The sequence below is a fragment of the Magallana gigas genome, chromosome 9, assembly GCF_963853765.1.
Source record: "Magallana gigas chromosome 9, xbMagGiga1.1, whole genome shotgun sequence".
Lineage (NCBI taxonomy): Eukaryota > Metazoa > Mollusca > Bivalvia > Ostreida > Ostreidae > Magallana > Magallana gigas.
This window is the reverse complement of record NC_088861.1, coordinates 49,060,752-49,081,420: the sequence shown is the minus strand read 5'-3', so window position 1 is coordinate 49,081,420 and position 20,669 is coordinate 49,060,752. Positions and strand designations below refer to the sequence as shown.

Below are 20,669 nucleotides of genomic sequence, written 5' to 3'. Positions count from 1 at the left end.
TGGAAAGCTATTACTTGTAAGGCTTTTACTGGTTATTCTTTGTCTGAGTTTAAGCACGTGATTATGTCTTTTATTTTGATTGGCTGTTGGTATACAGAGGGTAGGAATTTGAGGTTACGTAATAGTCCAAAGGGCGTCTGGGAGATGGGTGTAATTACATAACTTGCACCTGACACCTGCAAGACTCCGTGGGAATCTTGACCGTGAATGTGGAAATGATAAGCAATTGAATATATATATATATATATATATATATATATATATATGAATACACACATAGATTTTAATTACATAAATTCTATTTTTTTATAATGTTTTTAAGCAATATTTATTTAAGTTTTGATTTCATTTCAAAATTGATTTTAGTCAGCCTGTATGTACGAGTATACACCGTTGTAGAGCTGCTCCCATATTTTAAGATTAGATTCAAAGTGTGATTATTCATTAGATATATGCAAATTGAGAAGGCGACTCTCTTTGAAAGAGCGAGCTTTGTATTAAAGGTATTGAATTCACTCAGAACGCATTAAATAAGGGGTTAGTGCATTAGTTTGCCAAAGCCAAAGTTACCCATGCATGAGTGCCCCAATTTTTACTTTGGAGAGCTCCATTTCTTTTCACAAGCGCACCAGATATCTTTCTAACGCCTTTCAAGTTGGAATTGTCCTTACATTAACTTTTAATTTTCACGTTCGCATCAAATTTGGATTGCTCTGATTTGAATTATCGTTGCTCTTTTTGAACGCGTTATAGCAGTTAGTATCCAGTTTTGATTATTTTCACGAGTGTCCCAAAATGGGCACACAATATTAGTGTTGAAATTAATTGGCGATGGTATCTCAATTAACTTATACTTGGGATATTATCCTTAACACAGGTGCTTGATGACAGGATCGACCCCCCCCCCCCCGTCCATTACCCAAGATTATAGACCCCCGGGACTTTATTATTATTTTTTACATTAAATTATCCTTTTATGACATTTTTTAATCTGATTTATACATTCATTGCTCCAAATTACTTAAAACAAATATTTTTCTTAGAAATCAGAACCTCTACATATAATACAAGTATATGTACAGAGGGACTGATTTTTTTCAAAAATGTTTGTTTTATATTATTTTGGGCAATGGATGAATAAATTAGTTTAGAAATATGTGATAAAAGGATAATTTAATAAAAAAGAGAAATTGAGTCCCGGGGGTCTATATATTGGGGCGGGGGGGGGGGGGGTCGATGTCGATTCTGTCCTCAAGCACCTGTGAGTCTTAAGCGTACTAAAATGCTCTAATTCGATTTTGTTTTACACAGCTAATCACTGTTAAAAGTTTCACGATCGATCGTACCTAAGTTTAATTTGGATATTCGTTGACCAGATTTATTATATTCTAAATCTATTAACCATCGCCCGAAAGTTTTGATCTTTTCACTTTATTTTTTTTTATTTTCAAGAATTGAGTGCCCACGATTTGTAAAATCTACTTTTGATTATGACTTTATCGTAAAATTTGTATCTTTAATTTTTACGATTGTCCGAACATAAGTTTACCTAAGTTGCTCTCAAATCAGCAAAACGTTGCTGCAAATTTTGAATAAGACTATTTGAGTTATTTTGATTTTTGATTTGTAAACGTAAATTTTCAAATCCCAAGGTGATAATGTGATATTTTGAGAATTGATAATTAGTTTTGAATCACATCTTTAATTAATGAACGTATGGTATCATGTATTCTAAGAGTTTCAACACCTTTAGGGATTTTGATGTACACCTGGGCATATGAGACATGTCTTGTGTATATCTTGTGTATTCTGTGTTAGTTCCAGGGTTTTTCTCAAGATGAACAGACAATAGAAGTTTATAAGATATACACAAGCGATCATAACCATGTCTAGACATACAAAGCAGGAATATCCCGGCCGATATTTCAATGGCAATGGGAACTCGATAAAGATAGAAATTAAAATTACTAACTTTTAACTATCGTAAGTAATACAGAAATATTCAGAAGCGTCCAAGGTGTTCCTTAATTACGAACAAGAAGATATTAAGTGTAAATTCTAGCTCGTGATTTTATTAATCATTACATAGTGTTAATAGTGATTTTATGGTTCAGAGGGGCGGCAGTTTGATCTATATGTACATGATAGATAGACAAATAAAATGTTTCATTCAAACTTCCAGTTTTAAGGATAATGTTGTTTTAATTTTATTAGGAATTTTGCAGAGGTTTTTTTTAATTGTTGGGAATCTTTGATGATTAATGTTATTGTTTTCCCAGCATTTGTTATTAACTTTTTAATTTCCTTTTGAGTTGAACTGATGAGTGGGTAATGAAAGCTATTATTAGCCACTCTGTTGGATTAGGGGTGGAAATTTAACAGTTTAAGGGTGATGATTTACTGTTTTATTATATTTTTTCGGGAATGTTACTACTGAGGGTGAATTTTATAATCCAAATCATTTATAGATTGATTCATTACATTTTTGTCCTTATATCTTTGCAAAGTTTATAAAATGTAGATGACGAGTCCAATTTTGTGCGACCCCGTGAAAACATGGGAATATTTGCCGACTGCGCTACCTGGCGGAGTATTCTCGCAGACGTAAAGGGGGGGGGGGGTCGTGCGGATATTTATTGATCTATCGGCATTGATTTTTGATATGCATGATATAAATACGTTATTTTTATGTAATATCTTGTATTTCAATGCCATTTTTTCTGTGTGTTGAAAGCAAGGTGATGATTCAAATCAAAGTTAACCTGGATTACGTTACCTGTTTGTGTATTCCGTTCTTTTTATAGAACACGTCGTAATTTCCGGTATGAGTTTGAAAACGCGGTTTTACAAATATTCTGAAATGTTCATGGATTGAGGAAATTGTATTCAGACTCGGTATGTTGTGGTGCAAAACATATATGCTACATATTTGGTTTTGTCTTTGTGTTTGTTACATCTTGGATTTTGTGTTCAAAATATTCTGTTATCGTCGAATTTCAACAAATATTCATGTTTACCATATTTCTTTCGGATGTACCATGATCTTGGAAGTGTTTGAACTTGACCATTAATGCGTCTTTCAAAGAAATGGTTTGAAAATGGAGGATGAGATACTGATGAACGGGTAGGTTTTTGTTAGAATATCCTCGATTTTTTTTTCATGTATATCATTTTGTTGTACCGTTTATTATATTTGAAGAGTAATTTTTATTCCGGTTGTAATGATATATAGTTTGTATGTGTTATTTCATTAATTAACGGTATATTTTGAGGTGAAACTACGGCAAGAAACACAAAACCGCAACGGGTAGCCATTGTCGATATTTTTGGGGGGGTGTTTTCAACGACGTCCGCGTCGATTCCTATATAAGGCGATGCCCACAGGTCAGTTCCCCGCTGACCGTTGTTGAGAGTACTTGCATCACAGTGAAACTTGGATTGTGCATTGGATTTCGTTATGGCTACATCTTCAAAGCGACTGAAGACTGATGAGGTAGGTTATTTTCTTTAATTTTTATAAAAAAGAATTAATTTAATTTAATTTGGGTTTGACATTGTGGTGTATGTTTGCTTTTCATTGATGAAGGTAGGGGTTGGTGGATAAGTATTTTTAGCAGTAATGTTTTATTTTTTTTATTTTGTGCATTCATGAATATTGGATATAGACTTTGGTTATGTTATTTTTGTTTCATTAGGTGGATTTTTTATTTGCTTTTAATGAATTTAAAGTAGATTTGATTTATGTATTAAAGTTCAATCTGGATGGGTGTAAGGGAAGGTCTGGGTGGATGGGTACTGATACTTCATACATGTTGTTTGCTTCAGAATATTGTTTAGGGTAGTGGAATTAAATTTTGACATGCAAAAATTGAAAGTTTGTTATAGTGGGAAGGCCTTTATAAATAATTTTTTGTGCATTTAGTGTGAGAGTAATGTTGGAGAAGTATAGTTGGGTGTTTCCCTGAAGGTTAAAATTTGATGGAAGGGTGATGTGAACTAAATAAGGTGTCGTTTGAAATATAAGTTGTTTTACAAGGTAATGGGGACGAAATGGGATTCACGAAATGCATCTAAATAAAAATTGGAGATTTCTGTTTTTGGTCTTGAAAGAACTGGGATTAGCGCTTTTGTATTTTCAAGATATATCAATGATGTATTTTGTTTGTGTTTAGTCTTATTTTTTATTTATGATTTGAAGAAATTTTATGGGTTTTTTTTTTTATCAGACCTGGTAGATGATAAGTTTAATTCATGGTAAGATTTGTGTGAGTTGTAACAGAAGAATGATTTTCTTGAATGATTGCTAGGGGTGTGAGTTCTTGGTTAGGGCAGATTTGGTCATGATAATATGATAGAGTGAATGTAATCTTTGCAAATCTGTATTTTAGAGAGCGACAGATGGAAGTTATTGAATGCATGGTTATATATGATTTCTCTGAAGCTTTTTGACGGGATTTGGACACCATTTGAGTTCAAATTTTACTATTTTTCATTCCTAGGATTGTTGATATGGGTATTACTTATTGTTTCATCAAAATTTAGATGCCACAAACTAGTTACAAGCAATGTTCATAGTTTATCTTGGTTGTCACAAGGAATTTTGTCAGAGAAATGATAATGTCTTTAATTTACTTTACATTATTGTAAACAAATATAAGACTCAAGCTTTGTTTACATAACGATGATTTGACACCTGTATTCCTCTTATAACTTATTTGACTTCTTACATTCAAACTTTGGACAATCATTTAAGATGCGCATGTGAACGACTTAATATAAGTAAAAATGAAAATAAAATTTTGATCTCATATTGTGTCCAAGTCCCTTTAAAAAATTTTTAAAGACTAAATTTATAAATTAGAATGGTTGGGATGTTCAGAAATGGGATGTAGGTATGACGTATTCACTTTGATCCAATTTATTAAAGATGGGGCCTTAAAGAAGAAAGTTGTGTGTTTTGGTTAACCCGACCTAATCTACAAAAATGTCCTAATCCTACCATTTGTAGATTTCTGTTTTTATCTGATTGTGAATTTTATGTTATTTCTAATAAGAAATCTGTTTTAAATATAACACAAACTAACATTTTTAGGATTCATGCAGGAAAAAATTATATAATATTAATGAAAAATCCCTAACTACCTAACTTAATTTTTCATCGTTGTTACCCTAAACACTCAATTTTGTTTATAAGGCTAGGTTGGATTGAAGAGCTTTGACCAACCCATTTAAAATGAGTTTGCTAAGTCTGACTTTTTTGTTATTACGGTATGAAAAATTATTATATACAAACCATTTATCTTAAGAAGTTATGGACTTTCTCCAAGTTTTGCTGAAAGATTTGAGATCCTTAAGAAATGCATATTCAAAGTAAATATAAATTATTTCTTTAAGCTAATCGGATGAAAAAAGAAACCGAAATGCATCATGGTAATGTTTACAAAACAGAATTGTTTGATTTCATCATCCGAAGGATTGAGGTTAATTATTCATCTTTCATGCTCTGCATTTTTGAAAAGAATGGAAACTTCAGAAATGTTGGAGAACAAAATTGATTGCACACAAGTTTATTTGTAACAGGCCTTAACGTTATAACCTTTATTTTTGTGATGTCGAAGTCATATCAATACAACAGTTATTGTCTCGGCATCAGAGGCAGACTTTAACATGAGAATTATCAATAAAAAATCTTGATACGTTTTTATGACAATTAATTGTTTTATTAACAGATGTTGTACATTTTTCATTGAAATTTGGCTTAATTGACTGGAAAAACTACTGCAATGTCTATTATTATAGATATATACTCAGCATAACCATCGTTTAAAAGTGGGCACAAAATTTGATATAAAATTGGAACAAGCAGCTTAAAATTAATTTAAATTTATTGGAAATATATTGCATGTCTGTAATATGATGAAAACTCATATAATGATGAAGAAAATTTGTATATGTTATGTGAATAGCTGAATTTGTAAAGATTTCTTTTAATATAGAGTTGTGGAAATAAATAGTTTGTTTTTCAAATTTACTTTGTGCTAGAACATTTAATGAAGAGAGCAAAAAGAAAAACAAGCTTCTAATTCATAGACTCATTGAAAATTGGGTCAAGGTCAGTTCAGTTTATAAATTGTTATTCATTGCTGGCTTAATTTTTTGAATATAAAGATTAATTAAACTGATTGCAGATTGTGGGGTTTACATGAGTATAAATATATAATTAGAAATCATTGTTTTATCTGATTACCGGTAAATGAAGTTTTAATTTACTTGTTATAAATTTGTGAGATGTTTTAATTTACTTGTCTTTAACTATTAATTTGTTGAAAAACAATTCCTCTCTGAAATGTACATATCAATACACATGCATGCATAAAATTAGATTTAATGAAATGAATCTAATTCAAATTAATTAATGGAATTTAATGATTTTTATTCTACAGTGATATATTTTTATATTGTAAACTAACTTCATTGTGAATATCTGTGGGCTCGGTAAAATTATTGTGGGTTTGTATTGGTTGAAGAGTTGGGAACTCACATGGCCTCTGGGTTTCAAAATGTTATTTGCAACTCAGCATAAGAAATTATGTTTTTGATCCTGTGAAGTTGTTAGCGTGAAGAATGATAATTGTTCAATAAAAATATCTTGGATATATTTCTTTTATCGATTAATTTCAACTGTTTTTCTTTCACAGGTATGTTTATTTTTATTAAAAATCATCAATATAAGCTAGCTAGACTATAATTCGTATTGTTTATTGTTTTGGTAGGGACCGTCACCACTGACACTGTTCATTATGGAAGATTTGTTAGTGAGGAGATATGCCAATGGTGGGATGTTTGGAACTGGTTTTGCCCTGTCATCTGCGTCTTCGTTCAAGACCGTCATTTCAATAGTGGTAAATGAGAAGCATTTGCAAACCATTAGGGAAGGGATGAGCTTCATTTTGTTGAAGTTCGCCACGCTGCAAGATGGTACAGTAAAGATCGGGCAAAACACTGTGGTGAGTAGATTTTTCTTTCAATGTGGTATACTTAATATGGGGTGTATTTGAATTTTTATATCTTTGTGTGGGTTTATTCCTTTACATGAAGATTGAAGTTTTATTGTAAATTTTAAGTTGGTTGGTTAAAAAATGGATAGTGTATATGTTGTATTTTAATATTGTGACATTGTATTGTTGCTTTTAGAATTCAAATTTCATAATGGGAGTGTCATATGTGAGGGTTATGAAAGGCATTTTTGTGGTTAGTTTTTATTCAATACTGGTTTTCAAAAATTTACTGATCTGTTTGGTATGAAATACTGGTACTTTCTGTATATTCGTTTGGGAGGTCAGGAAATAACATAAATATTGCCATTTTTACAGGGATATTGTAGGAATTAAAGGAAATTTATGGTGTTTTTCATCATCGTAATGGTTAATGAAAAATGCTGTTTTCAAACATGAGGGAGATTTTAGTGTCTTATATTGAAAAAAAATTTTCTGGGATGTTGAACTGTGATTAATAGCTTTAGATAGTGAAATTTTGGAACAAAATTAACCTTTCATATTCCATTTTTTTTTTTCATGTTAGAGGTAATGGGAGCTTCCTGTTGAATTGTTTGTGTTGTTTTGTGAGCTAATGTTTGAAGCTGTATTGATTACATTCTTAAAATTGTGCAGCTATATGCATTTCTTATAGCTAAGCACATGAATGCACGCTGATATATCTTTTTTAGATTCCAAATTGTTCTTGGAGTGAATGTCGCAGATTTTTTAGTAAATCAAAGTTGTTGTTTGTGTAGCAAACATATATGTTATTAAATATCAATGTTAAATCATGATATTGTGGAATCATATTTCACTCTATTCATGGGTAGCCGAAATGTTCAGGTTCGTACGTTGGGATTGAATTTCATTGGTAACAATATTTTATGTCTTGGCTGATGGTTTTGTGTGGTTTCATGTGAGATGAATTTTTAATTGAGTGTAGCAGGTCAGTGCCGTATAGGTTTTTATCAGTACTTCGCGTTGTGTTTATTTTTGTTTTGAGACTGAATTTGACATCTACATTAAGAATTAAACTTTACTATATTATAAATAAGGTATGAAAACGACTTAATCTCAATATAGATAAACCAGATATAATTAACCAAAACTCAAAAGTGAATGAAAACCAAGATTAGCAACCCTTTATAAATTTATTATAACGAAATAAGAACACAAGTCAATAGCAGGTACTTAAAATCCCCTGTGCAACCCTAAAACTGAACTTTAACAGGGACCTCAAATAGACAGACAAGAGAAACCAGCCGTCTCCCTTGTCAAATAAGGACTTACATGGGTTTATATACGGAAAAGAGAACAGACAACTGTCATTAATGTTATTGGCTATCGTATAAAGTAGGCGTTACCAAACTAATAGATTAAATCACATTGGGATCGAAATGCTAATAATAATAAATATTAACGAACCCCCGATCTACGACATGAGGTTGTCAATGGAGCTATATTTTTAGCATATTTTTACTGATTTTGACAATTCTCTTTGTGTTAATTTCAGGTTATGCACACTAAGAGACCCTCTACCATGGACGAAAATGTTGTGAGGAAGTTTACAAATCCACCAATGGTGGATGAGCTGGGGAGGATTGCGTCACTGGACAACAAAATGAGGGTGTCAGTGAAAGGAGAAGTGTCTAATGTAAGTTGTTGTGATATTTTGAGAGATTAGAATCTTACATATTGTGGAAGTGATTGATGTCTTCTGTAAAAACTAAAAAGTGATAGCCACACTGAGGTTTTTGCATCGACCAGAGTCTTGAAATATTCTGATGACTTATAGTGGGCTTGATGTTGAAGACCTAATTTAATGTATTGATTTGATTGTTGAGTGAAGCTGATATAGACATATATAGAGAAATACCTTTATGTTTGGATAGGTTGTTGTATCTACTAGTATATGAATTGTTGAAAGATAGGATTTGAAAGCTCTATCTATTTTCTGCAAACTTAATGGTTACCGGTAATTTGTGCATTGGCTTTATTATTCCCCTTATTGATATGACATGAAGTATTACACAAGGACGTTGATTTTACGATGCCGATATGATGTTTGAAAGCAAATACTTAAATAACCACAATTTTTGCTTTCTTAATGGATTTAGATGTGCTTTTCTTTTAATTTCGTTTTTGATTTAGGCTTCAATTATTATGTCATTTATCGGCATATTGAACTAAAGTTATTTATATTTTGATGAATTAGTTTGTAAATTTGTTACCTGAAATGTTTTCTTCCAGCTGGTATAGGGGTAATGAAATGCATTTAATCATATTTGTCACCTTGATGGTATTTGTCACAGCACCTTTGTTTGGTGTATTGAATGCAAATGTTTGGTGCATTTCTTATTGGTGTGTTTAAGGTATCGGGCATCATTGAGACAAATGAAACAAAAAGAAAGATTGTCACTCTATCTGACGGTAATGCAACAGTGGACGTTAAATTATGGGGAGAGCTGGCATCCTTAAGGATTTTCAGTGGTTCCGTTGTTGAGATCTCCTGCGTGCACGTGGATTTATACCAGGGCAGGAGATCATTAAACTCATCTGCGAGCACAAAAGTTAAGGTAATATTGGTTATTTTTATTGATGATGTCGAGTCATATTTGACAGATGACAATGTTTGATGGGAGTTGATCTTATCATTCAACAGTTTTAAAAGTGCATGGTTTTAGTATTTGTAGATTTATGTATGGAATAAGTATTTAGTTTTATATAAATCGCATACTATTTACTCTCATATTTTGCATTTAGACCAGAATAGCACTTTATTAAGATTTAGATCAAGGTCAAACTGTTAGGTGTGTTATTTTCAATTTCTTTCTCTAATGGGTATCATAGAGTGTAGCTTTGAAAGTGAAAATCATTTTGTCGTGAATTAATAAGTTTTGGAATTATAATCGTTAAACTAAATTGTTCTTGTCCAAGACTGTGGTCAAAGATTTCTTAAATTTCAATTAAACTGAAAAGTTTAAATTTATGAAAGGTCAATTCTACCTGTTCTAAATTGAAATTGCATGTACTTGAATGAAAGATTTTCAATGTTTTAAATGTGTTGTTTGTTAATGGTAGTAACTACTAGGATATTTATTTATAGATTTTATATTTAAATCATCTTGTATTGTAGAACATTGACGTTGAAGATGAGTTTTCCGGAGTCATTGATGGTGTTTCTTTTGACGAGTAAGTTGTAGAAATATCAAATTTGATCATGCACCATTACAATTAACTGCAAATTGAGTTTATTGTTATGGTCAAGATGAAAGATATATTCAGCCATTGTTAAAGCTCGTGTGGAATTGCAAAGCTTAATTCTTTTTCGTCTGTGATGTTTAATATATTGACATGTCTTTTAATTGATGTAATCATGGGAAGTGGCTTCTTTTTGGTTCGATGTAGAACACATGCTTGAAAACTTGATATTCAGTCGACTTTGAAAAGCATTTGTGTCCCTTTTATTCAAAGTGTGGTGCTTAATTCAAACCTGACAAAATTGTTGATAACAGTGACTTTCAAAATGGCTATCTATCAAAACAAGGAATGTATTTTGTTGAAAAGTGGTAGATTTTTATAAAACCGGAAGGCGGGATACAAAGCTGAAAAGGAGTAGAGTTTTGCAGTGATTGATTGAGTTAAATTAACTTGTATGTGATTGCACAATTATGTATTAGGTAGTCTATGATTTTGTATCTTAGCATTTGAATAATTCTATGACTTTAGATCATGTATCAAAATATTACCATATGTTAGCATTTGAATAATTCTATGATTTTTGGTCATGTATCAAAATTTGAATGACCTTAAGTCAGACCCCACAGGGGGTGTAAACTTAAGTTACAGTTTGTTGAGTATTATCTTAACATCTAGAGGGATTTCACGATGTTTTTTTTCCATGAAGCTGATAAATGGTACAAATTTTGTAATTTGGTAATGTATGGGCAAGCTGAAATCACAAATCAAAATGTTTCGGGTTATAAATTTGATATTATGTAACAGATGGATATATAAGTTGTTCAGTTTAAAGTGTTAAGTTTTATCTGAAAGTATCAAGAAATATGGGAAAAGAAAACTAAAAGTTTAAATTTTTGGCAATAAGCTGTACTGTTCCAGCGTATGTATAAAGAAAAGTACAATAGGGCCTTGGTATTTCCCATAAGGAAATGTGGATAAATATTAGCTAATTTTTAAAGATTTATGCAAGATTCATCATGGCATCTGTTCCTTATTGTCTAGATATATTGATTTTGTTTCTGTAATGCTGATTTGATCAGAGTTATAGCTGTTGTAAATGAGGTGAGCGATGTGGTCACTGGGTCTCTTGTTAAATGTTTTGAATTTATGTCAGTTATACTCATATCTTTGTTTTTAATTTAGGTCAAACACATCAATTTTGATAAATGATGAGATGCTTTCCTGCTCAACGGAGCAGCTGAGTGACATTTTCCCAGGTGGAGTTTTTGCCGAAAACAAACATGTGAAGGGAAGGAAGAGGAGGAGTGTAATTACAGTTCTGTAAGTATAAGTTATATTTTGATTTATGTTTTATGAATGTGTTGTGGTTCTAATTTCTTTAGCATTTATGTGTGTATGTAAGTGATAACATTTGTAAATTGCTGAGCTGGATGGAAAGAAGCATTCTTTTTGCTGTTGTTGTTATTGTCAATGATGCAAACACTTCATTTGATAGATGGTGAATAAGAGAATCATTGTTGTAATAGAGTTTTCTAGAGTTAATTTTGAAAGAATGTTATGTTACAAATGTGTTTATTCTGTGGTGAGTCTCATGATTCAGATGAATGCTGAGTTATTCACATATTTCCTTTTTTGCCAATTAATTGGTTTGCTAGCAAGTACATTAGTCTTTTTACTGGGCTACAATATATGCTTTCCTTCGCAGCGGGGCATTCTGGGTTTATTTCTGTAAATACAGTGTATTGTGTCAACTTCATTTTATCATCTACATATGAGCTGAAGTTTTGTGGTCATTTTTTGTTCAACCTGTACTTGAATGCAAAAAGTTAACAGTATAGCATATGTCTTTGACTGTTGGATTGATGAGTAATTTCTAAAATACAAATAGCTATTTTTATTATGAACAACCTTCCGGGCCCTTTCTGTTGAGTTTGGAAAACAGTTTCAGATTTGTTTTTCTAGCTTGGTTGAGAAAAACGACTATATATAGCTACTAAACAGAGCCATTATTTCTAATTGTGCATGATCTCTTTCTCACATCAAAATTGAAGTTACAGTTTATACAGGAATGATATATAAGTACAGTTGTTCAGTATTGTGTGTTTGGATGTAAAGCACACACAGATTTACCATTCTGAAATGACAAAATCATATCCGAATATAAATTTTGTGAACTCATGAAAATTATTTATTGTTTGAGATATTTAATGTAATGGGTTTGAAATCTACTTCTGTGTGTTTATGATGGCTACAGTAAGTGTTAGCTCACCCTTTTGTTAAAAAGATGAATTTATTTCAATCTCAGCCCGTGCATTGATTTTCTTGGCATGAATATTATGACCAGTTTCATATATATAGATGCAGTCTGAAAATCTTATCTGAACTGACAATCTGTGGATTTATTGTTTAGCTGCAGTGAAGTCCAAGTCCAAGCACCTTTAAGGATTGTTTTTTTACAGGAGTTGATATATGCATGGTTATTCTTTTGCTGAAGGATATTTAGGTGATGATTGTGGTGCATGTATTACCTGGTACTTAGTTTTTTATTTTTAGAGTTTTGAAGCAAAAGCAGCATCATTAATGGAAAATGAAGATGAATATATATATATGATAATTGTTTTAATGATTTTTGGTTGGTTTTTCTAGGGGAAGATATGACAACTATGAAAACTTTTGCATTGAAGTTGTATTTATTTTGTTATTAATTTTAGGGAAGAAGATGTCGTAGCCATGGTAGCTGAAGATGTTGATAAGATGGTAGCAGTTGTTGGTGAAGACAAATTACCAGAGGATGAGTTACTTGGTGAGGATAAGGAAGAGAAAGACATTGATAATGAAGCAGAGGTAGTTACTGAGGACATTGACAATTTACTTTTCAAATAAACATTGTTTCGATGGGTCGGCTATTGTTTGAATGGGATGCTTTTTTATGAACATGTCAAATCTGTTTTCTTTAAAATGGATTTAGGAGTCTCTCCTGTTTTGATTTGAACATGTATGTCATTGTAGATACTTTTCGAGATTTTGCTCAAAGACAAATTTCTCCTTGAAAGGAAATGTTTAAAGTTGATTCTAATTACACTGTAGTATTTTGTTTTGATCTTTGTATTTTTTCCATTTCTGTCTCAGGAAAAGCTCTTCAAAATTGAATCTGTTTGATGTTCATTTATTTTATTGGGTGGTTTTTTTTTGCAGTTTGGGGTAAGCTTTATTTTAAAAGGTGTTTATTTAGGGTTGATTATTTAGCTGTTGGTTTCCTTTGAATGTTGTTCTAAAATATGAAGTTGTAATCTTTAAAATTATAAGTTCTGAAATGATTATATATAAGCTCTTCCATGGTGTTGACACTAGAACTTACCTTTTTACTGTAATCATGTTAGATTGAATTTTGAGATGATATTTTTTTGTTTGTTACTGTATTTAGAGATTTACTTTTTCTGGGATCTCATGTTGGATTGATTTTGTAAATCAATAAACTGAAGTTTTGGTTTGTGTATGTAAGGCTTCATTGGCTTCAGGAGATTTTTTTCATTTTTGTTTGTTAGAATTTAGAGTTTTACTTATGAACAGTGATCTGTTAGTGCCATTTTCAAGATTTAACTCATTATATTCATGTTATTTGACTGGTCCCTTGTTTGAGAAAGTTTATTTGTGTGTAATGGAAGTGGTCCCTTGTTTGAGAATGTTTATTTGTGTGAAATGGAAGTGGTCCGTTGTTTGAGAAAGTTTATTTGTGTGAAATGGAAGGGTTAAGGAGTGGTTCTTCATTACTTTGTGTTGAAATCGTTTGAGAGAAGTAAATGTTTTATTGTTTGCTTTTTTAGTCTCAATGAAAAGTTAGCTGTTTTGTTGTAATTTGCAGATTCTTTTTATTTACTGTAAAGGGACATTACTTTGTGTTTTTCTTGATGAAATCGTTGAGAGTGGTAAATGTCGTATTGTTTGCTTTTTTGGTCACAATGAAAATTTAGCTTTTTTGTCGTAATTTGTAGATTCTTTAACTTCCAATGAAGATACATTAACATTTTAATTTTGTTTTTGTCTTGAGAAGTTTTGTGATTGTCATTTGATATGGGGTTTATTTAAAGGAAAGAATGTGAGATGTGGGAAGATTGGTTTGATTGTTAATGGATGTATTTTGGATAGGTTGGAAAGTCTGCTTGAGCTGAATTGTGTTCCATAGACTAAGATAGATGTGTAGTGTAATATTTGTGTTTGTTAATGCAGAATATGTTGGACAGTTGAATGTTTTCTATCTATGTGGAGTATGCTTGTTTTAGTTTGAGACAATGATTTTGGAAATGGTCGAAATTTTAAAACTCCAGTTCCAGTGGGTAATATTTTGGATTTTTGTAACATGTTTATAATGTATTCTTTTTATGAAAATGAGATTATAATTGAATTGAAAAGCTTAAGGGGAGAAGACGTATGTTATTTTTGACAATTTTTTTTAAAAATATGAACACTGCTTCAACTATGTTTGAGGTGACTGAAGGATTGAAGGTGTTGTAAATATTAGTAGTGCTGTTTTTTTTAGTATAGTTTTGTTTTTGGACATTTATTTATTATTTTAATTTTTGTTTGTAAGAGTTATTATAGATTGTTTTTGAAATGTTATTGTTTTGATTGTTATATGTCAAGAGTTTAACATATGAAGAATTGTGGGGAAGTGTCTGGAAAATCTGGGTATACCGTTAAATATGGATCCAGGGTTTAAATTTGTTCAATTGAACCTAAAACTGGTGCTTGTGCTGATGTGATAAATTTTAAGCTTTATTGAATCTATTATAAAGTTTAAGTATTTGCCTGTATACTTGATGGGAGGGTAAACTATGAAAATGTTTAAATATCTTATTTGGTTTTGATAAATGTAAATTATGCTGTTAATGGTGGTTTCCAATTTGTGAAATGCAGGTTCTTAGCAGACTAGGCAATTCTTATGATATTCATGATTTACTGTTGAAATAAACTTTGTTTTTATTTCTGATGACTTGTTTTCTCTTTTATGTACCGGTATTTACATGGACAGTTATTGGGAAATGTTCACAAATGGTCATACCTTAAAGCTTATAAATATTTTCATTTACAATGAGATATCCTCATACAATGGTTAATCCATAAATAGGGAGACTTTTGTCATAACTGGACAACCAAATGTAAATTGATTTGGAAATTACATAATTAAGCAAGAGTATCAAACAATTTACAAGAGAATCTAATACCAAAAAAATGTCCCCACTTTGCACGGGCAAAATTTGTGTCATGTCAACAATGAAGCAATATAAAGATGAAGGCTTATCTTTAGGATTTGGGCTTAAACCCATATAATATTGAAACCTCAAATTAAGTACAGTCATATGGTATTCTATTTACCAAATTATGACGGGATATGTTCTTTGAAGAACGAACATTAGTAATTAAGACTGATATTTCCCTTTAAAGTTGACTAAAAACAGTGACGTCCCTGGGTGTTTTGGAGCAGCGAGAGTGGTTTTATCTTGGTTAAAGGTTAATTCAAACTGTGGGAATGATCAATGGTACAAAATGCAAGTTGACAATTATTGCAAGTTCGTGTTTAACTGAAATGCATTTTGTGGGGGTGGTACTAATTGTATTTTGAAATTCAAATAGTTCAGAGGAAAGTATAATGTTTGTGAATATTTGGTTAAAATTTAAGTAATGTCAGCTGACATTCAGGCTTATTCTTATTGTTAACCAAGATACACACGGTTGGAAAGGGAAACTTTGAAGAGCTAACTTATGATTTTGGAACGAATGTGTGTAAATTAGCTAGATGTTAAATGGTACAGTGCCTTTTTAAATTGTAAGGTGAAAGCTAGAAGAGTCTAAGCGTTATATGAAGATAGGGTATATCTATAAATTGTTCCTGTTTTCTCTTGACGTCATGTTTTTAACGTTACTGTGCACCTTAGAAACAAAACATGTTGTTTTAAACGGCGGTAACAAAAATATTTTACAGAAAGGGGCTAAAACCTTGTATATCGATAAATTAGGTGTTGGTGCACATATTGATCTGTTAGCTATGACTGTCATGAAAAATATATAATGGAGAGTGACATTGTTTTCATATTTTTGGATTGACCTTAGTATGAAGATGAAAATGTTATGTAATTAGAATGTTTATTTAAAGAAACGTATTATTGCAACTCAAATTTGAAAGAAAACACTTCAGCCAAAATGGTGGTGCCTAAAGTGACAATACTATTTGAAGTAACAGGTTGCAAATTTGTAATAAAAATGGCTGATTTAGTAGCCGCTGACTCTTATGAAGTATACATATTGATTTGCTAATCCTGACCTTATGAGGGCCAGAATGAGATTTCTGTGTCTGGAAAGAACTCAGTAATTTGAGTGCAAAACCTATGAATTACTGGAATAATGAACCTGGACTTTAGAAAAGAATAGCTCTATCTTTATTAATTTCTTTAGGCAGAGGGGTGGCAATATATGGTAATGAAAACACATTGTTTAAAAAGATTCTCCAGTTCATTTTTCAACTTAATGCTTCAACAACATATTCAATCATTTTGAATCGATCAATTTCATTTGAGGCTTTTTTTTATATACTTGGTGCTTAATGCAAATTTTCAATGGAATGATATCAGATACTGAGAATAAATAGTACATAAATTGCAATTAATGGAAGTCCAATAGATCCATTTTATTAGTAAGGGATTATCAGATCCCAATTCAAATCTAGCCTGTTGTGAATGAAGTATTCTTTTAATGCTATTAAAGTTGTGAATGATATTGCAAACCACATTTCAGAATTTGAGAGATATTGCTTTTGATTTTTCTTAAATTTGCATTACAAAATCTATCATGACGAATTATTTAATTATTTTTCTCAAGAAATAAATAAAGTACAGATTTCATTCGTTCGGTATTTTTGCCAATGGGTTTGAGGACATGGAAGTGTTTTAAATTGCAGTGAACAAATGTTAAGTTATGTGCTCTGTCCATGCTGTTTTGGGACAACAGTCATATTTGTCAGAAACCAGAATTAATGAATCTTTTAAGCATTATCTTTTGATTTAACTTTCAGTAAGATATTGGGATATCAATATTTTAGTTCATATGCGGTCAATTATGTGATATATAGATCCTTGCCCTATCGAAAGCTATGCATCTATTATTTTTAACCCACATTTTATTCCAATTTTCTATAGAAGACCACAAAACATATACTTATCAAATATTAAAATGATGATAGGGGTAGTAAAGGTATTTTTAAAGAATTTTTTAATTTTTTTGTGTTTTTGTAAAATAATTTTTTAAAAGTTAACTACCGGTATTAACAAATTGAGAGAAATTTTCTTGTCACATGATGGATAGTTCCTTCGGACACCTAAAAATAAATATAATACTTCTTAACAATCAGAAATTTTATTATTGCAATTTTGTTAGTTTTCCCCCAAAACATTAATTTTCATATTTTCTTACTCTGTTGACATATCATCTTGAAAAGCTGTTAGAAGTTATAAGAAAATGTTTTTCAATAACTGTGACATAAAAAATTTGAATGAAAATGATGGCAAACAAACACAAAAAATTTTTTTATTAAATTTTATTTGGTATGAAAGTTCCTCGGGTTAGAGTTATTGTTCCTAATTTTAAGTCCCAATTAGGCCCAAACATCTTGGGGACTTTCCATTTCTGAGTTGAAGGGAATTTCCTTAATATCACGATTGAATGATATATACACACATATTTCATTATGTACCTATATGTGTGAATTTATTTGCTTTAATGCAAAACTAAGTCAAATAAATAAAGGGGAAATTTAACTACGATGATAGGATTTATGTATCCCAACCTGAGAGAAATTCAAAGCCAACCTCCCATCCCCTTATAATGGTTGAGAACATCTGTCAATATTAATGTTGATTAAAGTATATTATAATTTAAATCCTTTCACAGGTTTAGAGTTCTTTTTCATAGTATTCAACCAAAAAATACGTTTTAGAAAATTTTGGAAAGTTATTAATTTAATTGTCCTCTGTGGGATTCAAACTCATGACCTACAAGTTTGAAGCAAACCTACTAACCAATGCGCTACGCTGTGAGATGTCAAATATCGGGAAGGAACTATTTGAAAATTTTACTTTATTTTATTATTTCGATAAATAATTTGACACAACGTGAAGGTGTCACCTTACTTGTAAGTAATGATTTTTCCAATTAACAAATTAAATCTAAGACTATTCATTTAACAATTTTTTTAAAAGAGCGGTCCCCATACAACGCGCCTCACTTTAAATCAGCCAGTACTAGAATTTCATGCTTTTGCATACTGCGTTATCAAAAAGTGGTGTATAGAGCCACCTTAACAGAGTTGACTGTATCTTAAACCATGACATTGACAGATAATTTATTCAGTGTTTCAGCTGTGCATCTTTGGCTAATGTTAATGTTATAGCCTCGTGATAACTGAAGTATGTTGGTAATGGAAGAATTTGAAGTTGTGTTAATGGGATGTTGGTATATACATGATCTATGAGTGTCCCGTTTTCTGTTGTGGGAAAGGTGACTAACTGATGGTAACCATTCTCTTCCATGAGCTTTGGTGTTGATTTGGTTGTGGATAGGAGGTTTTCATTGAAATCTCCCATAATTATTTTATGTCCAGTCATTTTGAGCAAGACTTTCAGGAGCATATCCAAGTTTTGATGGAATTTATTCAGGGGGTAAACATTTGGCCTGTATATCACAATGATTGAAACATTGGTTTGTTCATCTTTCATTAACATTCCCTCTATGTTGTCTACTGGAACCCTATGAATTGAAATGTTCCTATACCCCTTATTGTATATTGCAACTCCACCCCCCTTTGAGGCTTTTAACATTCGAAACAAATCATCTGTGTCTTTGTATGCTTCTTTCCTTGTAACATGGTGTAAAGTATAGTCTTCAAAGTCATATTTGTTCACAGGCACTGACTCAGTCAACCATGTCTCAGTCAAACATATGATATCTGCTTTTTTAAATCTGGAGTCATTGGTCATTTCAGCAAAGTTTTTAGATAAACTTTGTATGTTTAGCAAAATGATCGTTAAGGATGACTCTGTTAAGTCTTGGTCATTATGTAAGAAGAGTGGCATCTCCATTAGTGCTTCAGACACTTCCTTGTCTGCGTATATTTTTTTCTTGATTGTTGCTTCTGTACATGCTGAAATGCTAAGACCTTGCTCTGATGTTACTCTACTTAAAGCAACATATGCTTGTCCAGCGGAGAATATCTTATTCAAGTCAACAACAATTTCATCAGTTGTCATGCCTTGCACTTTATGTGCTGTGCATGCCCAAGCTAGTCTAATTGGAAATTGGTGTCTCACAAAATTTTTATTTGACAATGTTCTCATTTCTTCTTCACATCTACGTATCTGGACAAGATTGCCATTTTTTGTTTTAATTCCTGATTTCACTCCGATTGATTTGTTTTGAAAACACACTTCTATTGACTTCATATCAAGGTTGTCTTCAATTATTTTTGTTACTGTTCCTATGACACCATTGACAAGACCATCTGACACATCGATATTGCGGATTATCATGACCTTTGCATTTTCACATAACAGTATTGAACTGGGAATTCCGTCGGATTTGTGACGCACAAATGGTGTTTCCCGTAATACCATTTTTCCACTTGTTCTTTCTCTTTCAAAATCCTTTGCGATAGCCTCTTTGAGATCTTTTCCTATTTGTTTAACCATTTTCAGGTTATACTGATTGACTTCATCATTTGTTGCAAAAACATGCAAGGCTGAATCATTACCATCTCGATTGCAACGATTCAGCATTTGAAGAACATCATTTGGTAAATTTTGATCAGCAGTTCTAGTGCGTAATGAATTGAGACTTTGAGCAAACACTAAGTCTTCTTTTTGTCGCATTACTTCATTTAATTCTACAAGTTTAAAGTTTTCGTTCCATAGGTCAAATGGATATGTGGTATTTTCCTTATACAGTCTTTCATTGTGCTTTTGTTTGACTGGTGGTAGTTGAAAGAAATCTCCAACTGCCAAAATTGAAACTCCACCAAAAGGCTCATCTTTGTTTTGTTTAATCTGAACTAGTCTTTCATGGATATAATAGAGCAATTTCTTATAGACCATTGACACCTCATCTATTACAAGAATGTTCAGATTTTCCAGTTCAGCACGAATTGGACTTAGACTGTGCTCTTTCAATGGTTCATACGGGATTGGCATGTACTTGTTCAGACAGAAAGCATGATGAATTGTGGAACCTCCAATGTTGAAAGCTGCTGTTCCTGTGAAGGCTGTCAACAGCACTGTTGTCTTGTTTGGTTCTGTGCTTTCCTTTTCCAAGATTCTTGAAGCTTCGTAATGAACAGCTTTTATCAGATGACTCTTGCCTGTTCCTGCTCCACCAGTGACAAATATGTGA

The 20,669-nt window shown here is 31.7% G+C and overlaps 2 protein-coding genes across 4 annotated transcripts in view; both read left to right on the top strand.

Moving 5' to 3' along the window:
* LOC117691871 (uncharacterized) overlaps positions 1-20,669 on the top strand; it is a 98,983-nt gene that overhangs the window by 38,347 nt on the left and 39,967 nt on the right. The gene's annotated exons all lie outside the window — the stretch shown is intronic.
* LOC136271718 (uncharacterized) lies at positions 1,607-15,226 on the top strand. The gene is made up of 8 exons (XM_066072151.1): positions 1,607-3,124; positions 3,273-3,493; positions 6,774-7,007; positions 8,551-8,691; positions 9,410-9,613; positions 10,174-10,229; positions 11,421-11,558; positions 12,950-15,226. The coding sequence occupies exons 2-8, from the start codon at positions 3,458-3,460 to the stop codon at positions 13,119-13,121; spliced, it is 981 nt and encodes a 326-aa protein (XP_065928223.1). The 5' UTR covers positions 1,607-3,124; positions 3,273-3,457; the 3' UTR covers positions 13,122-15,226.